Source organism: Sceloporus occidentalis, unplaced genomic scaffold (genome assembly GCF_023333645.1).
Source record: "Sceloporus occidentalis isolate IW3139 unplaced genomic scaffold, rSceOcc1.0.p SCAF_4, whole genome shotgun sequence".
NCBI lineage: Eukaryota > Metazoa > Chordata > Lepidosauria > Squamata > Phrynosomatidae > Sceloporus > Sceloporus occidentalis.
Genome location: NW_028316984.1, coordinates 79,768,092 through 79,791,703, shown reverse-complemented (window position 1 = coordinate 79,791,703; position 23,612 = coordinate 79,768,092). Strand labels below are relative to the sequence as shown.

Here is a 23,612-nt window from a genome sequence, read left to right as displayed (position 1 = left end):
GGTTTGTACTGCGCCTGCGCAGTGCTGTTCGGAACTTCTAGAATCACTGGACAAAGTTAACTTTGCAACTTTTTGCCGGTAGCTCCACCCATCCCTTATAAGCCCCCTGCGTTCCCACTCTTTCCCCAGTTCCTTCTTTCCGCCACGTTAGCTGCTTTAGGAACTTTGCTTCTGCTTCTTGCTTGTTCACTGGATTTTTGACCTAACGGACCGTCTTGACCATTCTTGATCTGACCCTCTCGTGTATTGTTGACCCTTTTGTGCATCGAACGACTTTGCTTAAAGGACTTTGATTCGGCTCACAATGTCTCCAGCACCATTCAAAAAGTGCGATATCTATGGTGGTAAGATCCCCGGGCAGGATCCCCACTCATCATGCCTTCTTTGCCTTGGCAAGACCCACAATCCCAAGGCTTGTGCCCTGTGTAAATCCCTGACTCCTCAAGCCAGGAACAACTCTCATCTGTACGAATGGGCCCTTCAGCCCCAGCCAGCCTCCCGCTCCGCTTCGTCACCTGCTGCCTCGGAGTCGGTACCAGCTGCTGCTGGTTCTGTGGCCCAGAGCTCCTCCACTGAGCCAAGTGCCACCACCGCAATCCCTGAGAAGGGTGATGGAGCCAAAGGAGCACATCAGTCGAGGTCCAAGTCGAAGTCCTCCAGAAAGGACAAGGCTAAGTCTAAGGACTTGAGATCCAAAAAGAATTCAGCCCATGCTAAGGATACGAGCTCCCTTGCGGATTCAAGCTTGAAATCCTCCTCTAAAAAGAGGTCCAAGCACTTGGATGTGGGAGATGTTTCTCCTCAGGGCTCATCAAGGAAGAGGCCTTTGGATTCTGGGGATGGTTCCTCTCATGGCTCTTCACATAAAAAGGCCGTACCAAGACCCCAGACAGTGCTCAGTCTTCTTCTTAGGACCATGGTTCACTTTCGGTACCCAGACGGGATACGTCGGTACCACTCTCTCCCCGTACCCGTCCAACCTCGGCCTTGGCTGCCTCTCCATCTGCTACATTGGCCTTCCATCAACCCTTGGATTAGGATGTTGACACCGCCCCTCGGTTACCTCATCGTCGATCACCACCAGTCCCTCGAGTTCAAGTCCATGAGGCGGAGGTTCATCAGCCCCCCAGGGTCTCCCACTATGACTCATCAGATTACTACTATGACAGTGAAACTGGCAGATACTTTGTCTCCATGAGTCAAGAGGTTGTTCAAAGTCACTTGGGCTCCAAAACCACTGTGCCACCAGTGCCAAGGTCCACTGTACCTTCGACACCCAAGTCTATTCAAGGTCACATTCCACTCCACCACCAACGGCTGTCGTGTCTTCCCCTGCTTCAGGTTCAAGGCCCCGTTTGGTTGTCGCCACTGCTACGCAGACACGTCACTGTTCTCATGTTGACTTGATTCCTGACTCTTCAGAATCTGACCATGACGAGACACATCATACGGATCCTCCTGCTTCTCAGGTTGACTCAGGCTCCTCAGATGACGTTGCCCCACAATCCCTGCAGGAACTCTTTCAGCCAGGTGCCTTATCTCCTACTGATGACGTCCACACCTTTGCAGAACACATCTTCAACGGATTCATGGTAAGGTACCGACACCACCTTCCATCCCGCTGCTGCCACCCCTTGAGAAAATAGCCAAGCGCTCTTGGGATGCACCTGCCTCACTGTCCCGCAACTAGGAAGATTGAAGCTCTCTACAGGATTTCTCCTTCTCAATCTTCTTGGCTGCTGTCACACCCCAAGCAGAATTCTGTGATCAACAACAAGGATCTCAGCAATCATTTACTCCTAATATATCCACTTCTCCTGTGGACCAGGAGGCCAAGAAGGTTGATGGCCTAGCAAAGAAGGCCTATTCCTCTTCTGTTTTGGGACTCAAGGTCACCAACTATAATGCCTGTGTGGAGGCATACATACAGTGCTTAATGGAGAAGATCTCGCCCATCTTCCCTGATGTTCCGGAAGACTGTCAGCGTGTCCTCACAGAGATCAGGGATGAGGCCCATTCTGTTGGCAGCTGGCTCATCACCTCAGCCCATCACTCCACGGACTGCTCAGCCAAGCCCATGGTGGCAGCTGTTGCCCTTATAAGGCACTCTTGGCTCCATTTGTCGGATCTCAACCTGAATGCAAAGGCCACCATCGAAGACATGCCCTTCAACAACACAGGCCTATTCAACCGCGAGACTGACGAGTGGCTGAACCGCAAGTACCGTATGAAGGTGGCTGCCAAGAAGCACGGTATGTCTACACCTTTTCAGACTCCATTTCGAAAGCGCCAAAGACAATGGTATAGCCAGAGCCAGCGAACCTTTCAGCAGGACTGCCCATACCAGCATCAGGAGCACCAGAGGCAGTGCTACCCGTCCCAGTCCTCTTCTTCTTCTGGCCGACACCAGCCCCCTGCTCAGTATCGTAAGAACCACAGACAGGATACCAACCAGAGCAAGAAGAGATCCTGAAGGGTCCCTGCATGCTCCGACGCTCCCTCTACTTCCTTCTGTAACATCCTAAGGCCCTTCATTAACATCTGGGCCTCTGTGACTTCCGACTCGTGGGTCCTTGACATCGTCTGTAGGGGTTATGCCCTCGAGTTCGAAGAGCTTCCTCCAACTGGAGCTGTTATTTCTCCCCCCCCCCCCCGACACCTTTCTCAACAAAGTACGCACTCTTTTGGACAAGGGCGCAATCTCACCTGTTGACTCCTCTCAAGTCCCTTCATATTTCTTCTCCAGATATTCCATGGTTTGCAAGCCTGATGGGGGCATTAGGCCAATTTTGGACTTGAGGTCCCGCAACTCCCATTTGGTTTACCGTCGGTTCCGTATGGTAACTCTTGCTTCTATTCTGCCCTTCTTGCACCAGGGCCTTTGGTTCGTGACGATCGACCTGAAGGATGCCTACTTCCACATGGGGATTCAAGAAAGTCACCGAAGGTTCCTGTCATTTGCTGTTGGTCCCGACATGTACCATTACAGTGTTCTTCCCTTTGGCCTCTCCACAGCTCCGAGGGTCTTCACCAAATGTATGGCTCCAGTCTTTGCTTATCTTCACCAGAGAGGTTCCAGAGTCTTTCCATACCCGGACGACTGGCTTTTCGCCACCCCTTCCATGGACAAACTTTAACGAGATGTCAGCTTTGCCCTGTCCCTCCTCGCATCCCTCGGACTTGTGGTGAACTTGGAGAAGTCTCATCTTTCACCAACCAGAAAGATCAAGTTCTTTGGCACCGTCCTCGACTCCGAAGACTGCATCATCTATCTCCCTCAGGACAGTTTCCACGCTCTCTGCTCCTTGGTCAGGACTTGCCTCGCCCACAGACAGGTGAAGGCCAGAGATGTCCAGGTAGCCCTAGGACACATGGCTTCAACGACGTTCGTGACCCCGTGGGCAAGGTTGCGGCTTCGGCCCGTTCAGTCATGGTTCCTGTCAGCCTTCAATGCACTGACGGACCTTCCGTCCAAGTGGCTCACCATTCCGGGACCCGTCACCCGCTCCCTCTTTTGGTGGTTCGACTCCCAGAACATCTGCGTCAGCATGCCTTTTTCTCCTCTGCAGCCTCAGATCACCCTGACCACAGATGCTTCCATGGAAGGTTGGGGCGCCCACATGTCAGGCCTCTTCATCAAGGACAAGTGGTCTCTCACAGAACAGTCTCTCCACATCAATGCTCTGGAGATGCTAGCTGTGGAAAAGGCCTTGAGAGCTTTTGAGATGAACCTTGCCAACAAGGCAGTGCTTGTACTACCTCAACAAGAAAGGGGGCACCAAGTCACGGACCCTGCTCAACATCATGCTTCAGATCTGGGACTGGTGCATCCCGAGAGGGATTCTGCTCCAAGCAATTCACTTGCCAGGAGAGGAGCACGACTTGGCCGACCAGCTCAGCAGATCTTCCACCACCCGCCATGAGTGGAGGCTCCATCCCGAGACAGTCAATGACCTCTTCAGTCATGGGGAACTCCCCGGATCGACCTCTTCGTGACCGCTCTCAACAGCCACTGTCCCCAGTTCTGCTCCCGAGCGCTCAATGAGAACTCCCTCAGAGACACGTTCGCCTTCCCTTGGTCAGGAGAGATGCTGTACACCTTCCCTCCATTTCCACTGATCACCAGGGTTGTGTCTAAGATGACAAGGGACCGTTCATATGCCATTCTGATCACCCTCTTGGTGGCCGAGACAGCCGTGGTTTCTGTCCCTGCTCCACCTCTCCAGGAGAAAATTTCTCTGCCTAGACTTCTGTCCGGACCTCCTCACTCTCCAGGATGGCCAAGTTCGACATCTGGACATCATCAACCTGCTGATGGTGGCGTGGAGGCTCCGGCCTTAGACTCGCTACCACCTTCGGGGCGGACGGTGATATTGGCTGTCCAGAAACTGGCCACCAAGAAGTCCTACGCTTCCAAATGGAAGAAGTTCCTGGATTTCCTCTTCGTGAGAGGCCTTACTCCACCCCGAGTGACGACACCGGTGGTGTTGGAGTTCTTGATGGCACTTTTGGAGGCGGGGCTGTGCCTCACCTCCATTAAGTGCTACCTTTCTGCCATCTGTTCCCGTTTCCAGTTTAATAAACTTGTGAAGAGTTTCCTGAAAGGTTGCAACAACCTTCATCCTCCGGTCTCGGTACCGGCACCTGCTTGGAGTTTGGATGCTGTGCTGTCTGCTCTACAATCCAAGCCCTTTGAAGCCATGGCCACTTCGGACTTGCAACTCTTGACTGGGAAGACAACCTTTCTTGTGGCCATTACCTCTGCCCATTGTGCGGGCAAACTTTGTGCCTTGCGGAGGGACCAGCCTTTCCTTAGGTTCCATAAGGATAAAGTTGTCCTCCGTACTGACATTACCTTCCTGCCTAAGGTGGTGTCTGCCTTCCACATGTGTCAAGGCATTGTTCTGCTGACCCTGGCCTCAAACCCGACCACCGATGCCGAATGCCGTTTGCACACCTTGGATGTTCGGAGGGCTTTGGCCTTCTGTTTGGACAGAACTGCAGGTTCGAGCCGTTCTGAGAGACGTTTTCAATGCTACTCGGAACCAAAGTTGGGACTGCCTGTGTTTGCGCAGAGGCTTTCCAAATGGGTGGCTGGTACCATCCAACTCTTCTATGAACTCTTGGGCAGACCTCTCCCAGCCAGGGTTCGGTCTCATGCAGCTAGGGCGGTAGCAACATCCTCTGCCTTTCTGACTGGGGTCCCCTTGGAGGATGTCTGCAGAGCTGCTGTTTGGTCCCAGCCCTTAACTTTCATCAAAAACTGTAGGCTGGAAACCAGGGCCCAGTGGGATGCAGCCTTTGGGAGGGCAGTGTTGGTTTCAGGGTTACATTGATTGCACTGCTTTTCATTTGTTTACATGTTGAAAGGAATGTCTTTTTTGCCAGAATTGACTTGGTTTACAGCATTCCTATGGTTTACATACAGGTCTTGCATGACCTAATGTTTGCTCTGTGCCTTTGACTTGAACAGGTTAAGTACTATTTATTGAAGTACAGTGGAACCTTATTATACGCGAGGGATCCGTTCCGGATCCCTCCGTGTATAAAAAATCCGCCTATGCTCGAGCCCCATTGTTTCCAATGGGGCTCGTGCGCGGCGGCGCACGAGGCGCAATGGGTGCGCGCACCCATTCAATTGAATGGGACGCGCCGCCCCTTCCGCCCCGCGCGCGCTGGCGGCTTTGAGCGCCTATGCTCAAAGCTGCCTATAAAAAGGCAGCGTATGCGGAGGCTCCACTGTACTAAAAACAACTGACACAGTTTTTTGGTTCAATAACTTTATTGTGGATAATAAACACAGACTTTTTGAACCTTACTTGGTGTCATGACACTCCCTCCGCCACTGACCGAAGCTTGTCAGTCTAACCCATTTGTATGATTCGCAGAGACCACAAAGAAGAAGGACAGGTTGCATACCTGTAACGGTATTTCTTTGAGTGGTCATCTGCGAATACATACATATCCTGCCCATCCTCCCCTCAGTGTCCTGCTCTTCATTGGCTCATTCTCATGTTGCTCATGTGGCGTAAATTTTGGAACTGGGGAAAGAGTGGGAACGCAGGGGGCTTATAAGGGATGGGCGGAGCTACCACCAAAAGTTGCAAAGTTTACTTTGCCCAGTGGTTCTAGAAGTTCTAAACAACACTGCACAGGCGCAGTGCAACCCATTTGTATGTATTCGCGGATGACCACTTGAAGAAATACTGTTACAGGTATGCAACCTGTCCATATATAGAAAAAATGAATGGGCTTCTTTCAGAAGTGTTTCAGTTGTGTATTCCTTCATGGCAGGAGGTTGAATTATGCCCTTATGGGCCCTTCCAGCTATAAGATTGTATAATTCTATGAAATTGTATTGTGCTCCATCTGGCTTAGTTCTGTCTATCCTGACTGGCTCTATCCCCAAAACTTTTTCAATAGAGTTATCAGGAACTGAATGTGGATCCCCTAGCATACAAGCTCTAATACTGAGATATGGATTCCCTCCAGAACACAAGTGCTAGTAAAGACAAATGCTATTCAACATTAAGAGTAACTAACATTATGTACTTTGAAAGGCAGATTTCTGACTTTAATGTACAGTGCACCCATGCCATATGTGGGCTCACCATTCATGGAATTGACATCATGCAGATGGTGACCCCCATTAAATGAATGGCATGCATACACACTGTGCACACACAGTTCAGAATGTGGGAGTGTGCCATCACTGAAAACAATAGGACTTGAGGTCCCATGATATTTCTTTTATGCAGGGGGATCCGGAATGGATCCCCCACGTAAATTGAGGCTCCACTGTATATTTATTGGAGATTTTACACATTTAAAAAAAACACACACAGAGAGAAATTCATGTACACATTCACTTACTGTTTCTCTGTCCTGTGCTCCTAAAGTTAGGGACCATAACTCAGTGGTAGAGCCAGAGTTTTGCGTGCAGGTGGTTTCTGGTTCAGTTCTTAGCATCTCATGGCAGTGGTTAATGCAGCCAGTATTGCAGCCAAAATGTTGTGATTTTGATGCTGCAAGGCTCCAGGTTGACTCAGCCTTCCATCCTTTCGTAGGTGGTAAAATGAGTACTCAGATTGTTGGGGGCTATTGGCTAACACGTTGTAAACTGCTTAGAGAGTGCTGAGTACACTATTAAGTGGTATAGAAATGTAAGTGCTATTTCTATTGCTATCTTCAAGTATGGATGGGAAGGATTCTGCCTGAAACCCTGCAGAGCCATTGCCAGTTAGCACTGAGCACAGTAGAATAATAGCCTGATGTAGTGTAGGGGAGCTTTTCTTATGTTCTCCTCTGTTGCCTTTTCTGGTCTTTTGCTACAGTTCAGCTACACTGATGGGACCTTCCAGGACAGCCCCAGCATTCACAACCCAGAGCCTGCTATTCTCCTGGACCGAGCTGCTGCTTCTAAGGCCCTGTTTGGTGCCAGCACTGCTCCTTCCTATAGAGGACAGCAGGGACTGGATGGAGGCCAGCTGTTCCAAGACCTGGGAGCGCTGTACCTGACCCAAGAGCAGGCTGGTAAATCCAGACCTAGGGGGCAGCACAGGCAAGGTGCCAGGAACAATGGGCTCCTTCAGGACTACGGTGAAATCTCTGAACTTGGAGGAGAGTCCCAGACACACCTGGAAGATCCAGGTGAGACTCTCTTTGCTTTTTCATTCCACTGAGAAACACTTCACCCCATGCACCTTATCAATGAGCATCTCAGTTTGGAAAACAGCTTGGAAAAATTACCATTTGGACCACAACTTCTAGAACTCCCCCAGCCATGCTGGCTGAGGTATTCTAGGAATTGTAGTCAAAAAAGTAACTCCTCCAGGCTCTGTCCTGCAGTAACAGCACCTTCATCTTTTTCTCCTTTCTGCCCACAGACAGAGCTGTACAGAGACTGATGGCAGTGTTTTCCAGCTATGGGATCAGACCACAGGACATGATCGGACTCCTACAATATCCAGGTAAATGTCGTGAGGTGATATAAGTACTAAAAAGGTGTGTGTATGTGTGACAGAAGTCACAGCTGGAATAGTTATAACTGGAGGAAAGGGAAAAGAAGAGGGGTTGCGTTGTGCATACAAGATAAAATTGTGCAAGCTCTGAACTACACTTGCATTGATAAAGGATAAGTTGCTGTGTGCTGTAAGTATGGTAATAATTGCCCTGCTTCTTCATAGAGTCCACAGATACAACTGAGTTAGGGCTCAGTCTGGAACATGCCTTCCTATATCAGCACTTTTGCCTTGGTACCAAGAAGTAATAATAAAATAGAGGTGGTGATGGGGGCTGGAATATTGTTGAATCTTTACAAAGTTCCTTTTCTTCACTTCAGAAATGGGAAACGTGCCCTTCCAGATGTTGAATCACAGGGATCCTATCTGCTGACTCAGATAGGAATGTGTGTGGAAAGGTGGTATTTGTTTAGATAGAACCAGTGGTAACTAGACTCCAGCAACCTTAGAAGGGTCACATGTTTCCCACTCATTTTGTAACCAAAACCACCTACCCACACTGCACATCTGGGACAACTGAACAGCAGTTTCAAAGCAGAAGGTTTGTCAGCCTGGAACTTTCAGATGTCTTTTACTGAAAATTAAGCATCTCCCTTTTCTTATTTTCTCTACAGCTGGTGGGCTTGGACCAGAGACCCTGGAATCTAAGCGGGTAAGCACAATTTCTTCTAAATGTGTTTAAAAGTCACAAATTGAGGGTCAGCATGGCATAGTGGTTTGAGTGTTGGGACTATAATGCTGGAGATGAGGGTTCAACTCCCTGTTCAGCCACAGAAACCCAGTACAGTGGTCCCCCGGGTTACGAAATTAATTCGTTCCGCTGCCCTTTTCGTAACCCGGAAGACTTTCGCAAGCCGAATTGCCATAGGCGCTAATAGCGAAAGCCGCTTTTTGGTGCGAAATAGCGCCGAAAAGCACCAAAAGTTTTTTCGTAACCCGAAAAAACTTTCGTAACGCGGAACAGTTTTTTTAAATTATTTTTTTTCGTAACCCGGGAATTTCGTAAGGCGGTGCTTTCGTATCCCGGGGTACCACTGTATGTAACCTTGATGAGTCACACTGTCAGCCTCAGAAGGAGGCAAAGGCAAACCACATCTGCACAAATTTGCCAAGAAAACCCTGTAATAGGGTTGCCTTACAATCGCCAAAAATCGGAAACAACTTGAAGACACACAATAAAGAAGTGCCAAATCCCCTTTGGAAAAGTTAGTATTGACATCAGTCAAGGCCTTGCAAATCAGCAGCTCAGTTGGGAAGTTCTGGGTTGTGAACATAGGGGTGCCCAGGAAGGTTCCCTAAAGGCAGCAAACTGTAATGTGAGAATGGGAATCATTTGGCCTACCATAGCCAGTCATGAAGAATGCTGAGAAGAGCATGTAATTTCCACCCCTATCTAACAGAATAGATAATTCTATGATTCTATAATAGAAAAAAATAAGAAATTAATAGAATCAGCCTCAAGTCATGCTAGTCCAGTTCTGACAACATTACCCAATGAAAGAATTTGTGACATCTTAAAGAATACAATTTAGCTAAGTGATGGTAACCCACTTCACAGAGCAGCAGCATGGTATAGTTGGCTGACTATGATTCTGGAGACCAGGGTCATAACCATGAAACCCACTGGGTGACCTTGGACAAGGCACATGCTCTCAGTGTCAGAGAGAGGCAAAAGCAAATCCCCTCTGAAGAAGTCTTGCCAAGAAATTCCCATGATAGGTTTGCCTTAGTGCCTCTGTACGTCAGAAATGATCTGAAGATAAAAAACAATACCCACTTCATTAAATGCCCTGACTGATAGTAGATCTGACTAGAAGGGTGTTGCATTACTTTTTTCTTTCAGTTTGTTGGTGGCAAGATGAAGAAAGTGCGCGGGGGGGGGGGGGGGAGTGTAACTTGAGCTGGTGAACCACCCAGACCTTTAGAAAAGTTCTTGGAACAAGAACTCCTGGAACCCATTCCTGCACCCCTGAGTCCCTTAGGCAGCACTCTGGCTTCTGGGAGTTGCAGTCTAAAAAGAAACTCTTCCAACTTCTGCCTTGTTCTGAAAAGTGGACTCATCCACCTATGTTCACTTGTTTCAATCCATAGTGCTGTCCTCTGTAGCCAGTTTATAAATGGGCAGTTTTGATGACAGAATGGATGGGGACAGGCGGAGGTTCTCAGCAATTTGCAAAACAAAAAGAACCATTGATAGCTGGTTATTGCAACTTGGACATGATGGTTACTGGCATTACTGATCACTGGCAGTTAATTAGCCTCTTTCTCCTCAGGCGACAGAAGCTGAAATGCAACATGGAGGAAAGTTGGAGCCACCGCCCTCTCAAGGGAGCCACGTTAGTGCCATTCCCACAGAGGGACAAATACAGGCACAGGGGGAGATGGTTGGCCCAACTGAGGCCAGAATAGCAGTAACAACAGCTTCCCCAGAAAACCTGGAGCTTCTTTATCCTGGCAAGGAGGACACAAGTGGCCTCGAGGGGCAGGTGTTCGTGAAGAAGAGCCACACAACATATGGAGGACCCAACAGGGAGGAGGAGCAGCCAGAGACGGCACTGGCTGCTGAGGAATACGGCTACATTGTCACCGACCAGAAGTGAGAGAGGGAAGTGGGGCCTGGGAAGGGGATAGAGGGCCAAGGAAATATGGGTAGTGTCAGTCGGAGGGGGACAAGGTAAATCTCTTTTAATATTTGAGAGGTGGGAATAGTAATAGCAAGCGAGTACATTTCTATACTGCTTAACAGTGCACTTAAGCACTCCCTAAGCAGTTTACAATGTGTAAGCTAATTGCCCCCAACAAGCTGGGTGCTCATTTTAGCAACTTCAAAAGGATGCCAGGCTGAGTTGACCCTGGCTGTGCCAGGCTGGGATTGAACTCACAACCTTGCAATACAGGCATTTAACCTCTGTGCCACCAGGGCTCCCTGGAATAAATGTATTTAGCTAGTATACGCATGAGGTCAAAAGATGCAAGCATACAATGTCAGCCAAAACTGGCAACCCAAACAGATGTTTGAAAATCAGGTGCACACTGATTTGTACCAGTAGTTAATGCCTCTTGTAGCAAGGAAATAACTGCCAATTGGTATATAATGCATGTGTTAAACACATACCTTCTGAGAAATGGGAACAAAACTCAAGAAAATGGTGAGGGAAGGATGATATAATGTAGGAAGGGTCTGGACACCAAGCAGAAGTTCAGTAATGAAAATAAGCTTTGTTTGAGGAAAATAAGGTATGCTTCCTTGATCTGATTCACCTAGTCCCACAAATCCTCTGATAGGAATGTGTGGGGGAGGTGGTATTTGTCAAGTCTGAACTGAGCCATAATATGAAGTTAACATCTTACGTGAGCTGCTGGATAGCATGGTTGGTCTCCTCTTGACATCAGCTCAGCTGCAACTTGGTCAAATCACTAAGGGCCCATACAGACAGGCCAAAATAAAGCTGCTTCAGGTCACTTTTGAAGTATTCTGTTTAAATGGCACACACATCTTAAGAGGCCAGAAGCTGCACCAAAGCAGCATTCCAGTCCTTAAGATTAGAGTGTGGCTTTGGCATGGTTTCTGGCCTCTTAGGGCACATGCATCATTTAAACAGCATACCTCCAAAGTGACCAGAGGCAGCTTTATTTTGGTCTGTCTGTATGGGCCCTGTGGTTGCTTCCAGGTTGGGCAGCAGGAGAAAGATTGTCTCCCGTTCACCAAATACATATAAATATGGCAGGTGGAGCTTTTACTGTCCTGTTTTCTGCCACTCAGTACTCCCCCTCCCCACTTTGGCTCCTGATCTACTCTGTCTCTTCCCTCTGTAGGCCATTGGGTCTTGCTGCTGGCATCAGGCTCCTGGAGATCCTGGCAGAGCATGTGCACTTGTCTACTGCTAGCTTCATCAACATCAGGCAAGTAACTGAAAAGCAGGGATCCATATGGAACTGGAGTGTGTGCCTGCCTCTGGGGATTCAGGATGGGGAGGACATGGCGAGAGAGGAAGGAAGAAATGCTGGTGACATATCTCAAGGAGAAAGGTGTTCAGGGCCTTCCCAGTACCTTTTGTATAGCTTATAATCTCCTATCCCAGGACTAGATGAAAGTTGTCAGGTGCTTGTTTGTTTATATAGAAGGAGTTAGTTAAAGTGGTCTGGGAGTTGTTGATTGCATTTTGTTACCCTGAATAAAATCTTATTGCATGGGCAGGGAACCTATGGGCATCCTAGCAGCACTCCTGCTTTCCATCTCTTTCTCAAGGGGTGGTCATGTGCTTACAAGTGAATTTGGATCTTGGCCTCAACATATCCAGGACCATCATGGTGACATTGCTTCTGACCCTGAAGCAAAGCAGAGTAACAATGGCCTTCAACCTGTGATTAGTGAATGTCAAGGAGGGTGTGAGATCTCTTGTGATAACCCCAGGGAAACTAGATGTCAAGAGTGATTGATAAATCACAGAAAGATAGGTAGCCTGCAAGAATGGGCAGAGAAGGAGACATTTATTGGGTAAGAGCAGACTTGGGTAGAAAGGGGACTCTTGTAACCTCAGACCTCTCCTCCTGCAGTGTTGTGGGCCCAGCCCTCACATTCCGCATCCGTCAAAACCATCAAAACCTGTCTCTGGGTGATGTGGCCAACAGGGCTGGTAAGCTGACTGCAAATTATTGCTCACAGTGTATGAGAAGCCATCTGGTTACAGACCCATCACCCCCTCCTGTTTTTAACCAGGGACTGGTAGCTCTTGTCCAAGAGACAGAGCATGCCCCTAAAACCCTGTTTCACATTCCATTTCTCTGCTGTTTGTACGCTTATCCACCCCTTGTGCTCAGCTGGCTGGATATTCATGGAAAAACTTCCCATATCACCTGCCACTTGTACTTCAGTAAGTAAACTGTCAGTGGAGGAAGTCACCATTTATATATCAAACCAAGAAAATAAAGAGTTGCTTTGCTGGATTGGCACTCCATCCCTGAGAGACTCAAAAGGGCTTTTATTTCCCCATCATTAGAGCTTGGAAACTAACTTCTTCTGAATGAGAACCCCCAGAGTACCCCATCCAATAGTCCAACAAAAGTAATTTTCCAAGTTTGCCCAGCAATCTGTTAGTTCTTGCTCTTTTGAGAACTGTTGCTCTACTTGTCTCCTGTCCCCAAGGACAGTCTTCCCATGTGGATTCAGTTTTTCTGTTCCTTGTCCCCCCTTCCTTTTCATCTAGTACTGGTGAAGCCACAACTGGAGACAGAGGTGGGAGTGAAGATCCTACAGATGGGCGTTGGACAGGTAAATCTGGATGTATTCGTTTGGCCATGTAGAAGTTTTTTAGCCTTGTCAGTGATGGGCTATGAAGTATGTGGTCCATTGTGATCCATGAACCAAGCATCGCCTAGCCAGTTCAGGAGGTCTGCATGTGGGGTAAGCGTGCTAAAGTTCTTGGAGTCTGGGAGAGGGAGCATGTTGCAATGCCTGCAGGATGTAGTAGTTTGGCAGGATAGAAGAAAGCATGCAATTGAAGGATGGAAAAAGTGTGGGGAAGAAAGCAGAGAACATGGGAAAGTGGAGTACATATTTTGATCTGGTGATGGAACAGCCACAAATGGAGATATGTGTTGACCTCTTTGTCTTGTGGTTATTGTAAAAGTCTCTTCTTTTCCCCAATGAAATGTCAGTTCTGATTCATGTCGCCCCATAGCGCAATGAAGCTGCAACCTATCCACATCCCACACACTTTGGGGACACATTTCGCTCTGTACTGCTCACCTTCGTGTTACTGGCCTGTGTAGCTGGTGTTGTTATTGCTGCTGCAGTGATCTTCTGCTTGCGCCAACATGCCAAACAGCGGGAGAAGGAGCGCCTGGCAGGGCTGGGCCCCGAGGGAGCTGCTGACAGCACCTTTGAGTATCAGGTATCACTTCAGTGGGCACTTCAGTGGGCACTTTAGGGGGCAGGGATCAAAGAGCAGTCTTCTGTGATTGCTGGAGTGTGCTAGGAATGTGGGGAAGGTGCAGGAGGGGAGAACCCACCCTGCCACTTGCAAGGAATCAAGAATTAGGATTAATTCACAAGAAGTAGTGTGAGGAGAACCTCAAAGAACAGTTGGCATATGCATCTATTTATGTATTAGTTAACATTTATTCCCCACCTGTTCCCCAGTGAATACAAGGCAGTACATGTGGCTCTTCTCTTCCTCACTTTATCCTCACCACAATCCCTGTGGTAGGTCAGGCTGAGAGAGTGACTGGTCCAAGGTTACCCTGCAGATTTTCATGGTTCAGTGGGGACTTCAGCCTAGATCTTCCAATTCCCATTCTAGTGCTCTTGCCTCTACATTACACAGTTTCTCTTCCTGTTTGCTGTCATCAGGCCAGGCCCACTCTTCCTAATCATCCGGCTTCCTAATCATCACACTCTGACTACGTTGCCCTCAGACAACCCCTAGACAGCTAGGTCCTGGTTTCTTTGGATGAACAGATTGTATATACCCGACCCCTCAGCTGACAAAAATGAGTCATTCCCTAATCATTGATGCCCTGTATACCTATGTTAGCTACTCTTAAGTGCAGCGATAAGGGTGTTTGGGATTGGGAGTGGGGGTGAGGGTGTCTTTGGCCAGCTCAGGACTGGTGTTTGCTTTGTAAGGGTTGCCCCTCCCTGTGTTAGCTCATCCTGGTGAGTGTGGAGTAGTTGTTTCAGCTGAGGTCTTTCCCACAGGAGCTTTGTCGGCAACACATGGCTGCCAAATCACTGTTTGGCCGTGCAGAAGCACCTCCACCCCCTGCCCCAGCCGACAATTCCCGCGTCAGCAGCGTCTCCTCCCAATTCAGCGACGCACCCCAGGCCAGCCCCAGCTCCCACAGCAGCACACCATCCTGGTGCGAGGAGCCCGTACAGTCCAACATGGACATCTCCACTGGTCACATGATTCTGGTGAGGCAAACTAGCATTTGGCATGTGCAGGTACATGCGTGTGTGTACGCACATGTATGTATGTTGAGGGGAAAGCTTAACATGAGTGAGCTTTCAGGATACAGCTTTGCAACAGCCAGAACTTCCATTGCTACATCTCCTGTGTTGCAAAATGACAAATGGTGGGGGTAATGTCAAGCTGGATGGGACCTCTCATTTTAGAGAGTAAGCAGAAGCAGCCAAGTATTCTGCTGTCATAAGAACAGAGGAAGGTGCCTTATACTGAGTTGGATCATTGGTCTACTGTCAGTGATACCCAATTTTTTGTCTGCCAGATGATTTGGACTTGAACTCCCATAATTCCTGACTGTTGGCCAAGTTGGCTGGGGCTTATGGGAGCTGAAGTCCAAAATAAATGGAGGACCAAAAGTCGAGAATCACTGGTCTGTTTACTACAGAATAATTGACACTGACTGGCAGTGGCTCTCCAGAGTTTTATATAGAGGTTCTTTCCTGACGCTCTCTAAAAATACAAAGACTAAAAACTTGGGACCATCTATATGCAAAATATGTGCTTTACCGCTTTGGGTTGTATATTGACAGTTTATCTTTTGGGTGTCAAAGTTTGGAAATGTTACTACTTTAGATCACAGCTCTTAGAAATCCTAAGCCAATAGGCCAGTAGCCATAGTAACTTGGGGATTCTGTGGAGTTGTAGTCCAGATATAGAGAGAGTTTTCTTGCACTTGGACAATTCAGGAGATGATAACTTTATAATCATTCCCACCCCCCACCTCCCACAGGCATACATGGAAGATCACCTACGCAATCGGGATCGGCTAGCCAAGGAGTGGCAAGCACTATGTGCATACCAGGCTGAGCCTAATGCCTGTGATGCTGCCCATTGCGAAGCCAATGTCAAGAAAAACCGAAACCCAGATTATGTGCCCTGTGAGTACCTAACAGCCATTGTACATGGACAGATAGGCCAGAGCTGCCCCAGCCCTGGTAGCATTCCTGTTTTCAAGACCTTCACAGGCATAATGGGGCTGGGATGTAGACCTGATTGACTAATTTGACCCATGATTTTCATTTTTTTTTAATTTGGGTGGGTGAAGGCTCTCATTCTTGAAGAAGTTCTGCATTGACAGATAACCTCCAACATTTCCACCTGTCCCAGTGGGGCCTTTTGCATTGACTCATTTTATTTTATGTTGTTCCCAGATGACCATGCCCGCATAAAGCTGAAAGCAGAGAGCAACCCATCTCGGAGTGACTTCATCAATGCCAGTCCTATTGTGAGTGACAAAACACCTAGATTCACAACTTTGACATTCCACTGCATTCTCAAAACCCATTTAAATCTAGTCTTATTGCCCCATTATGAGAAAGAATCTCTCCCACTCCTGTTACGACCTATCGGTTCTTTGAAATTGGCCCATCCAAAGATCCTAGGTTCCCCAAATTTGATTTAAGTGTACCAAGCCCATGATAAATGAAAGAACATCTACCTCTGCTGTTCTGTTCCCTGTGGCTCTTTCATTGAGTGCAAGTGGCTTATTTTTGTTTGTAAGTTTTCCCCCTCTCCACCCTAGTATTGCCAATGTGGGAGAAAGAATCACCCTAAGTATTGTCTGCCACCTGCCTTCTAGAATCAAGTACACCTTCACACTTCTTAGTGTGAAGTCTTGCACTTCCCAGTTAAACAGCTTCTGATCTGCTTATCTAAATGCTTCTTTTTCAGACTTTCTGCATAATCTCTTGACTTCGGAAGGGGATTGTATGACTCTCTCTTTCTGCCTTCAGTCAGGAGATTTAAAAAGTGTGTCTAGGTAGTAATATGTGTTGTTAAGTGCAATAGTTAAGTGTTACATACATGAGACTGACTGGCTTTGATCTTTCTCTTCTCTGCCTTTCCCTTCCCCCTGAAAACTGGCTATAATGCATAGTTATTCATCTTCCAAACAAGTCAATTTGACAATGTAGGTAGATCACATGTCTTGATGGTTATGGATTAGTGAGCTTTTGGAATGATATTTCGTAAGGATGGATTGTATTTCTAATCATTTGTCAGAACAGAAAAATCTGGTTGTTGTGCCATGCAAGATGTCTAATAATAGCGACCATGGTGAGCAAAGTCAAACAGTCTTCACCAGTGTAGCCCCTTCCAGACATGTTGGACTGCTTCTATCATCTGATGGGAAAGATTGGGAGGTTGTAGTCCAACCTATTTTAGGGGGCGCCAAATTAGAGAAGGCTAATTGCCAATCTTCAGCAAATACCTGTTTAGAGTCTGGCTCCTTAAGACTGCTGTCTCTCATTCTGGGCTTAGTCTTTCCCTGTCTTTCCCTCCCTCTTGGAAGCCTATAGTGCCTGCTCTTAACATTACAGATTGACCATGATCCACGGATGCCAGCTTACCTTGCTACTCAGGGGCCCTTATCACACACCATTGCTGATTTCTGGCAGGTGAGTTGACGGGCAGCTTAACTGGGGATTGATTTGACTGGAGGTGGTGATAGTGCCAAGGATTTTAACATTTGGGGACCTTATTCCTGTATAGAACTTGGTAAAGTCATTTCTACTGTTCCATACAATCCCATGTTTGGATGGGAGATTCTTTGTGTTATACAATAAAAAGGTAATGTTTCGGAACTCTTTCATATGCTGTCTGGGAAAACATTTAGGAGAACATCCTGCCTGATATTTTGTTTGATGTAGGTTGACCCTTCCTTTCACAGTAATTCATTTAGAGTTCTTAGAGTAAGCAGAGTCATTGAATAGTCTGTATGGCAGCCTCCCTTATTTGCTATTCTTGAAGAATGTCACACTACAGTGCCTAGCAATACCACACTAGCTGGGAATGATGGGACATATATTCTGACCCATCTGAAGTATATCAGGTTGACAAAGGCTGCAGTAAAAAAAAATTTCCATTCTGGGACACTGGTGGGTATGTGGGTGACAAATACAGCCCAGAGTTCTGGCAGGGCTATCCAAATGCATACGTTTCTCTTCCATGTGTAGATGTCCTTTTTTGTGCTGTGGCAATTGGTGTTATCTTCACACGGCAGCATCCAAAGTCCCCCTCTCCAATTTATAGAGAAAGGCCTGAAGCTGCCTTGCCCCAGTTCCATGCTTGACAATGAGCAGCATCTGAAGAAGCATCTGGCTATGTCCTCATATTAGACATGAAATGATGACATCTGCTGGTGTCCTTCAGGACTCTCATACTGCAGTGATCAATTTGCATCTGGCTATGAAGATGTACAAGAGTGAGAAGATAAGGAGCACAAAAATCCTGAATGTCCTAGCTATCTTGTCTCTCTAAACTGGGTGGAAATCGATATAGGTTGACCTGAATCAATTACTCCACCTCAGAATGTGGTGGGGTCTCCTTTGGAGGTCTTTAAACAGAGGCTGGATGATCATCTGTCAGGGGTGCTTTGATTGTGAGTTCCTGCATGGCAGGGAGTTGGACTGGATGGTTCTATGATTCTGTGAATTGTGCTACCTCCCAGATGTTGGACTGCAACTCCCAGCAGTCTTCATCAATGGTGACTTTACCTAGGGTTGCTGGAGCTTGCAATCCAGCACAATTCCTACCACTGCTGTAAATTCTGAATTGTACTAGGTGTGGCCTATAAGTATCCAAATATAATTCTTCAATCATGAGGCACTGTCACATGTACCTTTGCTTTTTAAAAAAAACATAGAATCAGAAATTGTCAATATGCTAAATTCTGTGCACTGTACAGTAGCAGATGTGGCTACGGGAGCACTTAAATTGTGTATCCTTGCACAAATTCACAAAGGACTTTGGGTTGAATTTCAGGCCAGACTGACTCACATCCTGTATGAAATGAGGAAGGTCCATTGTGGGAGTGGGCTGAGGGTGACGGGATGAGAGAGAGAAAAAGTCTTTTGTCTCCTGAATGCTAGATTGTTTTATTGTTGTCCATTGTCCACATTCTCTGTGCCCCGTCTCCTTCTATCTCATTCCATCATGGTTTGGATTCTACATTTTTTCAGCCTTCAAAAGAGTGGGACCTACTTTAGGGGCATGGGAATGGCAATCATTTATTTGTTGGCTATATATATCCCACCTTTCTGCTAGCGAACTCAAGGCAGCTGACTTTGCTGTCCTGATCTGCACTGTATGCTCACAACAATACTGTGAGGTAGCCCCGGTCATGTCTGTTGGTTCTTTGCAGATGGTGTGGGAAAATGGCTGCACTGTCATTGTAATGCTGAGTCCACTGGTGGAGGACGGTGTCAAGCAGTGTGACCGTTATTGGCCAGATGAGGGGTCCTCACTGTACCACATCTATGAGGTGAGCCAGAAAAGTCGCTGTCTCCAAAGGCCTGCGTAACTTTGCATCTTTGTGTTAAAAGTGACAGCCGTGAACCAATGGGAACTGGTGGCTTTCGTTGGTGATGAATGTATTCTGTCTTTAATAGAGCTGTCTAAGATGCTGAAACTAATTTTGGGATAGGGTTAAAAACCATGGATTGTTCTCATATAGTTCAGACTGAAACCTAGAGTGGATTCACAGCCCCACTGAACTTGAGAGCCACCAGCTTCCATTGCCCAGAAATATATGTGCATCTTCAAGTCACCTGTCAACTCTATGAATTTTATAGGGTTTTCTTGGGCAAAGAATCCTCAGAGGTGAATTTGCCAGTTCCTTCCTCTGGAATACAGCCTGTAGCACCTGATATTCATTAGCAGTGTCCCATCCAAGTACTAATCAGAGCTGAGCCTGCTCAACTTCCAAGATTAGATGGGATCTGGTTTCTTAGTTTAGGGCATCTAGGCTGCTGTGCCCAGAATTATATGACTGCCTTATTTATGAGATACTTACGAAACAAGAGTGTTGTGAGTTTGCTTTGCCTTTCATCTGCAGACTGTTGGCTATCCATGAGTCGTATCTGGCCCCCTAGATGGCAGTCATGCACTTCCCCCTATCTGTGTGTGGGCTATCTTGGCTGTGGCTCTGTTGATGATAACTAAGATGTGCAGTCCAAAAAAGTAATCCTTCCAAGCTCCATGACTACATTATGGAAAACATGCCATCTCAGAATGGCATCTCTGATGGGTCCATTTCCTTCTTCCCTCCCTCCTGTAGCAGCAATCTCTTATTAAGTAGCTTCTGTCTATTTGAATCAAATCCCACATCCCTTTTGAGCAGTCCAGCAGTTTCCCCATGTTCAGTGTAAAAAAACAAACTGGCTCCTGAGTAACTGGATGTTAAATTGTCCTGTTTTCTGTCTGCCTGTTTCCCTGCCTGCCTTGCCAGATTAAGGCATTTCCCACCTCTGATCAAGCTTCCTAACTGTTTCACATGATTTTGTAATTCCCATGGCCAGAATGCCCTACTCTATAGAGAAGCAAGTGAGGTGGTTGGCACAAAGAGTTCTGCAAGGGCCTTGTGAGATTGAAATGCTCCAGGTCAGCATCCCTGGGAGAAGCAGACCTCTAAATCCTAGCTGTGCATACTTTGTTTACTTGCGTAACCATTGTGTCCCCTACTGTTTCTGCCCTGCTCTTTTCCCTACATGTACAAAGTTTCACTTTGACCCATGGGTGGAAATCATGGAGCATATATTGTTGCACTGCAATTTCCAACACTCTTTACTATCATCTGAGCTGGCTAAGATTGAACAGAATAATAAAGCATCTGAGGAGGAAACACAAATGAAAGCTTGGATGCCTTGGGTAGAAATGATTAGTGTAAAAGATCAAGGCTAGAAGTGAGTGCCCTGTTTTTATTCTCCCTCCTCCCCGCATCTGCAAACTCTGATATCTCCATTCAGGTGAACCTGGTCTCAGAACACATCTGGTGTGAGGATTTCCTGGTGCGCAGCTTCTACCTGAAGAATGTGCAGTCTCAGGAGACCCGGACTTTGACGCAGTTTCACTTCCTGAGCTGGCCAGCAGACGGCATCCCCACCACCACACGGCCTCTTCTAGACTTCCGCAGGTGCGGGATTTCCCCCCAGCTCCCCACTTCCTCCACTGGGATGAAATGCCTGGGATGGTCTTTGCTGCATGTCATCTGGGGCCAACCTTGGGGGAAAAGGAGAAAGCGAAAAATAAGAGCTTGTATAGCTGAGTTCCAGCATATGTGCAATACTGGGCTGCAGATTCTTTGTGGCAATTCTCTCTGATAACAAAAAGATGGTCAGAAAGAGTTGTTACCCAGGGACAACGTTGGGAGCTTTTGTAAGGAAAGGGATTGAGCAGCAGGTGATTTGGGAAGAAGAGCTCTTGGAAACCTTCTATGTGGCTCACAAAAATGGGTGACAGTGCCCCCATGTCAGAGGACCAGGAGAGAAGTTGTGCCCTCTTGTTTCTTTTAATACGAGCCAGTCATCCTTTGGAAACAACTGACACAAGTAGAACCTAACTCAGTTTTGTTTTGGGGGGGATGACAGAGAGGAGTAAGTTATGGACCTCCAAGACAGTTTTGGACTGCAACACTCATCAGCCCTAATCAACATAGACATCCGTGAGGGATGGTGGGAGCTGCAGTCCAAAAAAATCTGGAGGGGCACACATTGCACCCCAGTCTAGGATAATGTTGGGTCCCATAAGATATTGTAAGTCTTACACTCTACTTCCTTCCCCACAGTTGAATGCTAATTTTTGTTTAAAGTGGCCTATTTTTCCTTTCCTCCCAAAGGCAATCATCAGGGCCTCTTTAGCAACTGTTTGCACATGCTGGCTATTAACATCACTTATACTCTTTCAAAAGTACATTACAACAGAGCACACTATGTGTGTGGTTTTCTTTTAATGGTCAGCAGCTGGAGTAATAGCTTCAACTTTGCTGTAAGGAAGGTCCTGATGAACAGAGAAGCAGTTCTGATGGAAGCCATAATAGCTGGGGAAATAGAAATATAGTGCCTTGGGGGGAAATATAGTGCCTTTGGGAATTTTCTCTGCTTAATTCAGTTCTGGCTTATAAAGGCAGCATGGTTAAGGAGCCAATAGAGGCTTTAGGAGTAACAGCCGCAGTTCTGTATCAGGAGACAGAGAGGTGAGCAGTGCAGACTGTTAATGCAGCCAAAGAACCCTTTCCAGTTGTGTAGCATTGCCTTTGGAGAACGTAACCTCAGATGCTGATGATGTGGGGAGGGGATGTTTTGGATTTGTTATGCTTAATGCTCTGAGTTGCTGAGGGAATAGATGAGCAGGGGGACTTGATGCATCAAGAGGTTGTTGCATGTTCACAAATGTAGCAACATTTACTGGTAGGAAGGATGCTGCTTTTGCACTGTCTTCAGTTCCTGAAATGCCTTCTGGAAAATGTAGGCTTCATAACAGGCAAACTAGGAAAAGCACCACATAAGTGCCCCTAATGCAAGGAGAGTTTTCATGACTGCTTGACAGTTGAAAAAAGACATGGGAAGTATGTAGCTGGATTCTATGCATTCTGAAGGGGTATCATTTAGGGACAAGAGTGGAGGAGCAGGTTCTCCCTTTGTATTTTTCAGGCCAGCTGCAATTTATACCTCCAGGTTATCCAGATCTCTTTTTAGTAGAAAGAGTAAGCACTTAATCATCACAAATGCTCTTGAAATGCACACACCAAAATATCAATTTAATGTTCATTATCATCACAGCAAGTTCCCGAGAGTGGGGCTTTTAACCTTTCTGTGGGATCTTCTGCCCTCCCCATTCAGACCTGCAATGGCACCCCTGTCCCCTAAATCCAGTTTCCACCATCACAAAAACTAAGCAGTATGCTTAGCAATTATGCTCATGGGTGTGATTACTCGGCATGTTTTCTATGAGCAGCCAAGGGTTCACATTTAGAAGTGTGTCAGATTGACCCATGGTTGGTGACTTATTTTCATCTCCTTATCCAATGAGGCCCGATAGATAAATGCATTATGGAAGGGTGGAAATAGAGAGAACACCACAAGGCTGCTGTGGGATATTTTCCTTAACTTCTGTGTACTGGTTGGCCAATCGCTGGCATTTTATGCAATCTGCTTTTGAAGTTATTCTAACCTGTTTTATCCGTTCTGTCTTATCCCTCCCATGTGATCCTTTCTTCTTGCATTCACCCATCCTCCTCAGGCAAGGCAGGGGGACTCCTGTTGGCTTGACATCTGTGCTGGTGTTGAGGTTGGCGTTGGGTGCAGTTGTGCAACTGTTTTGTTTTTGTTTTTTAATCTCACCAGGCAGACATTACAACAGGCATCTCTGGCATGTGATACCACCGCTTTTGCATTTCAGGAACTGGTAGAAATGTTTTTTGTTTGCGGCTTCATGCTTGGAAAATGATAGGGAGGAGAGGATGCCAAGGGCTTCGGAGCGGGTTCCATGTTTTCTTGATGCCTTCTGGGCTCATAAATCAGGGTCTGTGGCATTTGGGATTCCAGTGCACATGCATACCCAGCAAGCTGCTGTTTGAGAGGATCCGGTTTTGCCCTCAGCTCTGCCTGTGTTCCCCTAGCTGTGGCCCATTTGATGCTGCTCTCTCTGTGAGGCTCACCTTGTGAGAAGCACACTCTGGAGCCTCCTTTGTTCTTTCCTCTCTGCCTGCATTATCCCATACTCACTCTCTCTCCTTAACCACTACTACCACCACCGTTCCTCCTCTTCCTTCCTTCCTTTTCTCTCTCTTTCTTTCACAGCCGTCAGTGTCATTTTTGTGATTTGCAGCTAGTAATCCTGGCCCAGT

At 47.1% G+C, this 23,612-nt stretch overlaps 1 protein-coding gene across 1 annotated transcript in view; it reads left to right on the top strand.

The window, feature by feature from the left end:
* PTPRN (protein tyrosine phosphatase receptor type N) overlaps positions 1 to 23,612 on the top strand; it is a 56,399-nt gene that overhangs the window by 26,996 nt on the left and 5,791 nt on the right. Inside the window, exons 6-19 of the mRNA XM_089520462.1 lie at positions 7,335 to 7,650; positions 7,887 to 7,970; positions 8,636 to 8,673; positions 10,295 to 10,617; positions 11,838 to 11,924; positions 12,579 to 12,658; positions 13,229 to 13,293; positions 13,703 to 13,915; positions 14,722 to 14,937; positions 15,720 to 15,867; positions 16,141 to 16,214; positions 17,308 to 17,385; positions 19,131 to 19,250; positions 20,734 to 20,900. Of these exons, the coding sequence (XP_089376588.1) occupies positions 7,335 to 7,650; positions 7,887 to 7,970; positions 8,636 to 8,673; positions 10,295 to 10,617; positions 11,838 to 11,924; positions 12,579 to 12,658; positions 13,229 to 13,293; positions 13,703 to 13,915; positions 14,722 to 14,937; positions 15,720 to 15,867; positions 16,141 to 16,214; positions 17,308 to 17,385; positions 19,131 to 19,250; positions 20,734 to 20,900 (2,009 nt within the window). The remainder of the gene's footprint in view (positions 1 to 7,334; positions 7,651 to 7,886; positions 7,971 to 8,635; positions 8,674 to 10,294; positions 10,618 to 11,837; positions 11,925 to 12,578; positions 12,659 to 13,228; positions 13,294 to 13,702; positions 13,916 to 14,721; positions 14,938 to 15,719; positions 15,868 to 16,140; positions 16,215 to 17,307; positions 17,386 to 19,130; positions 19,251 to 20,733; positions 20,901 to 23,612) is intronic.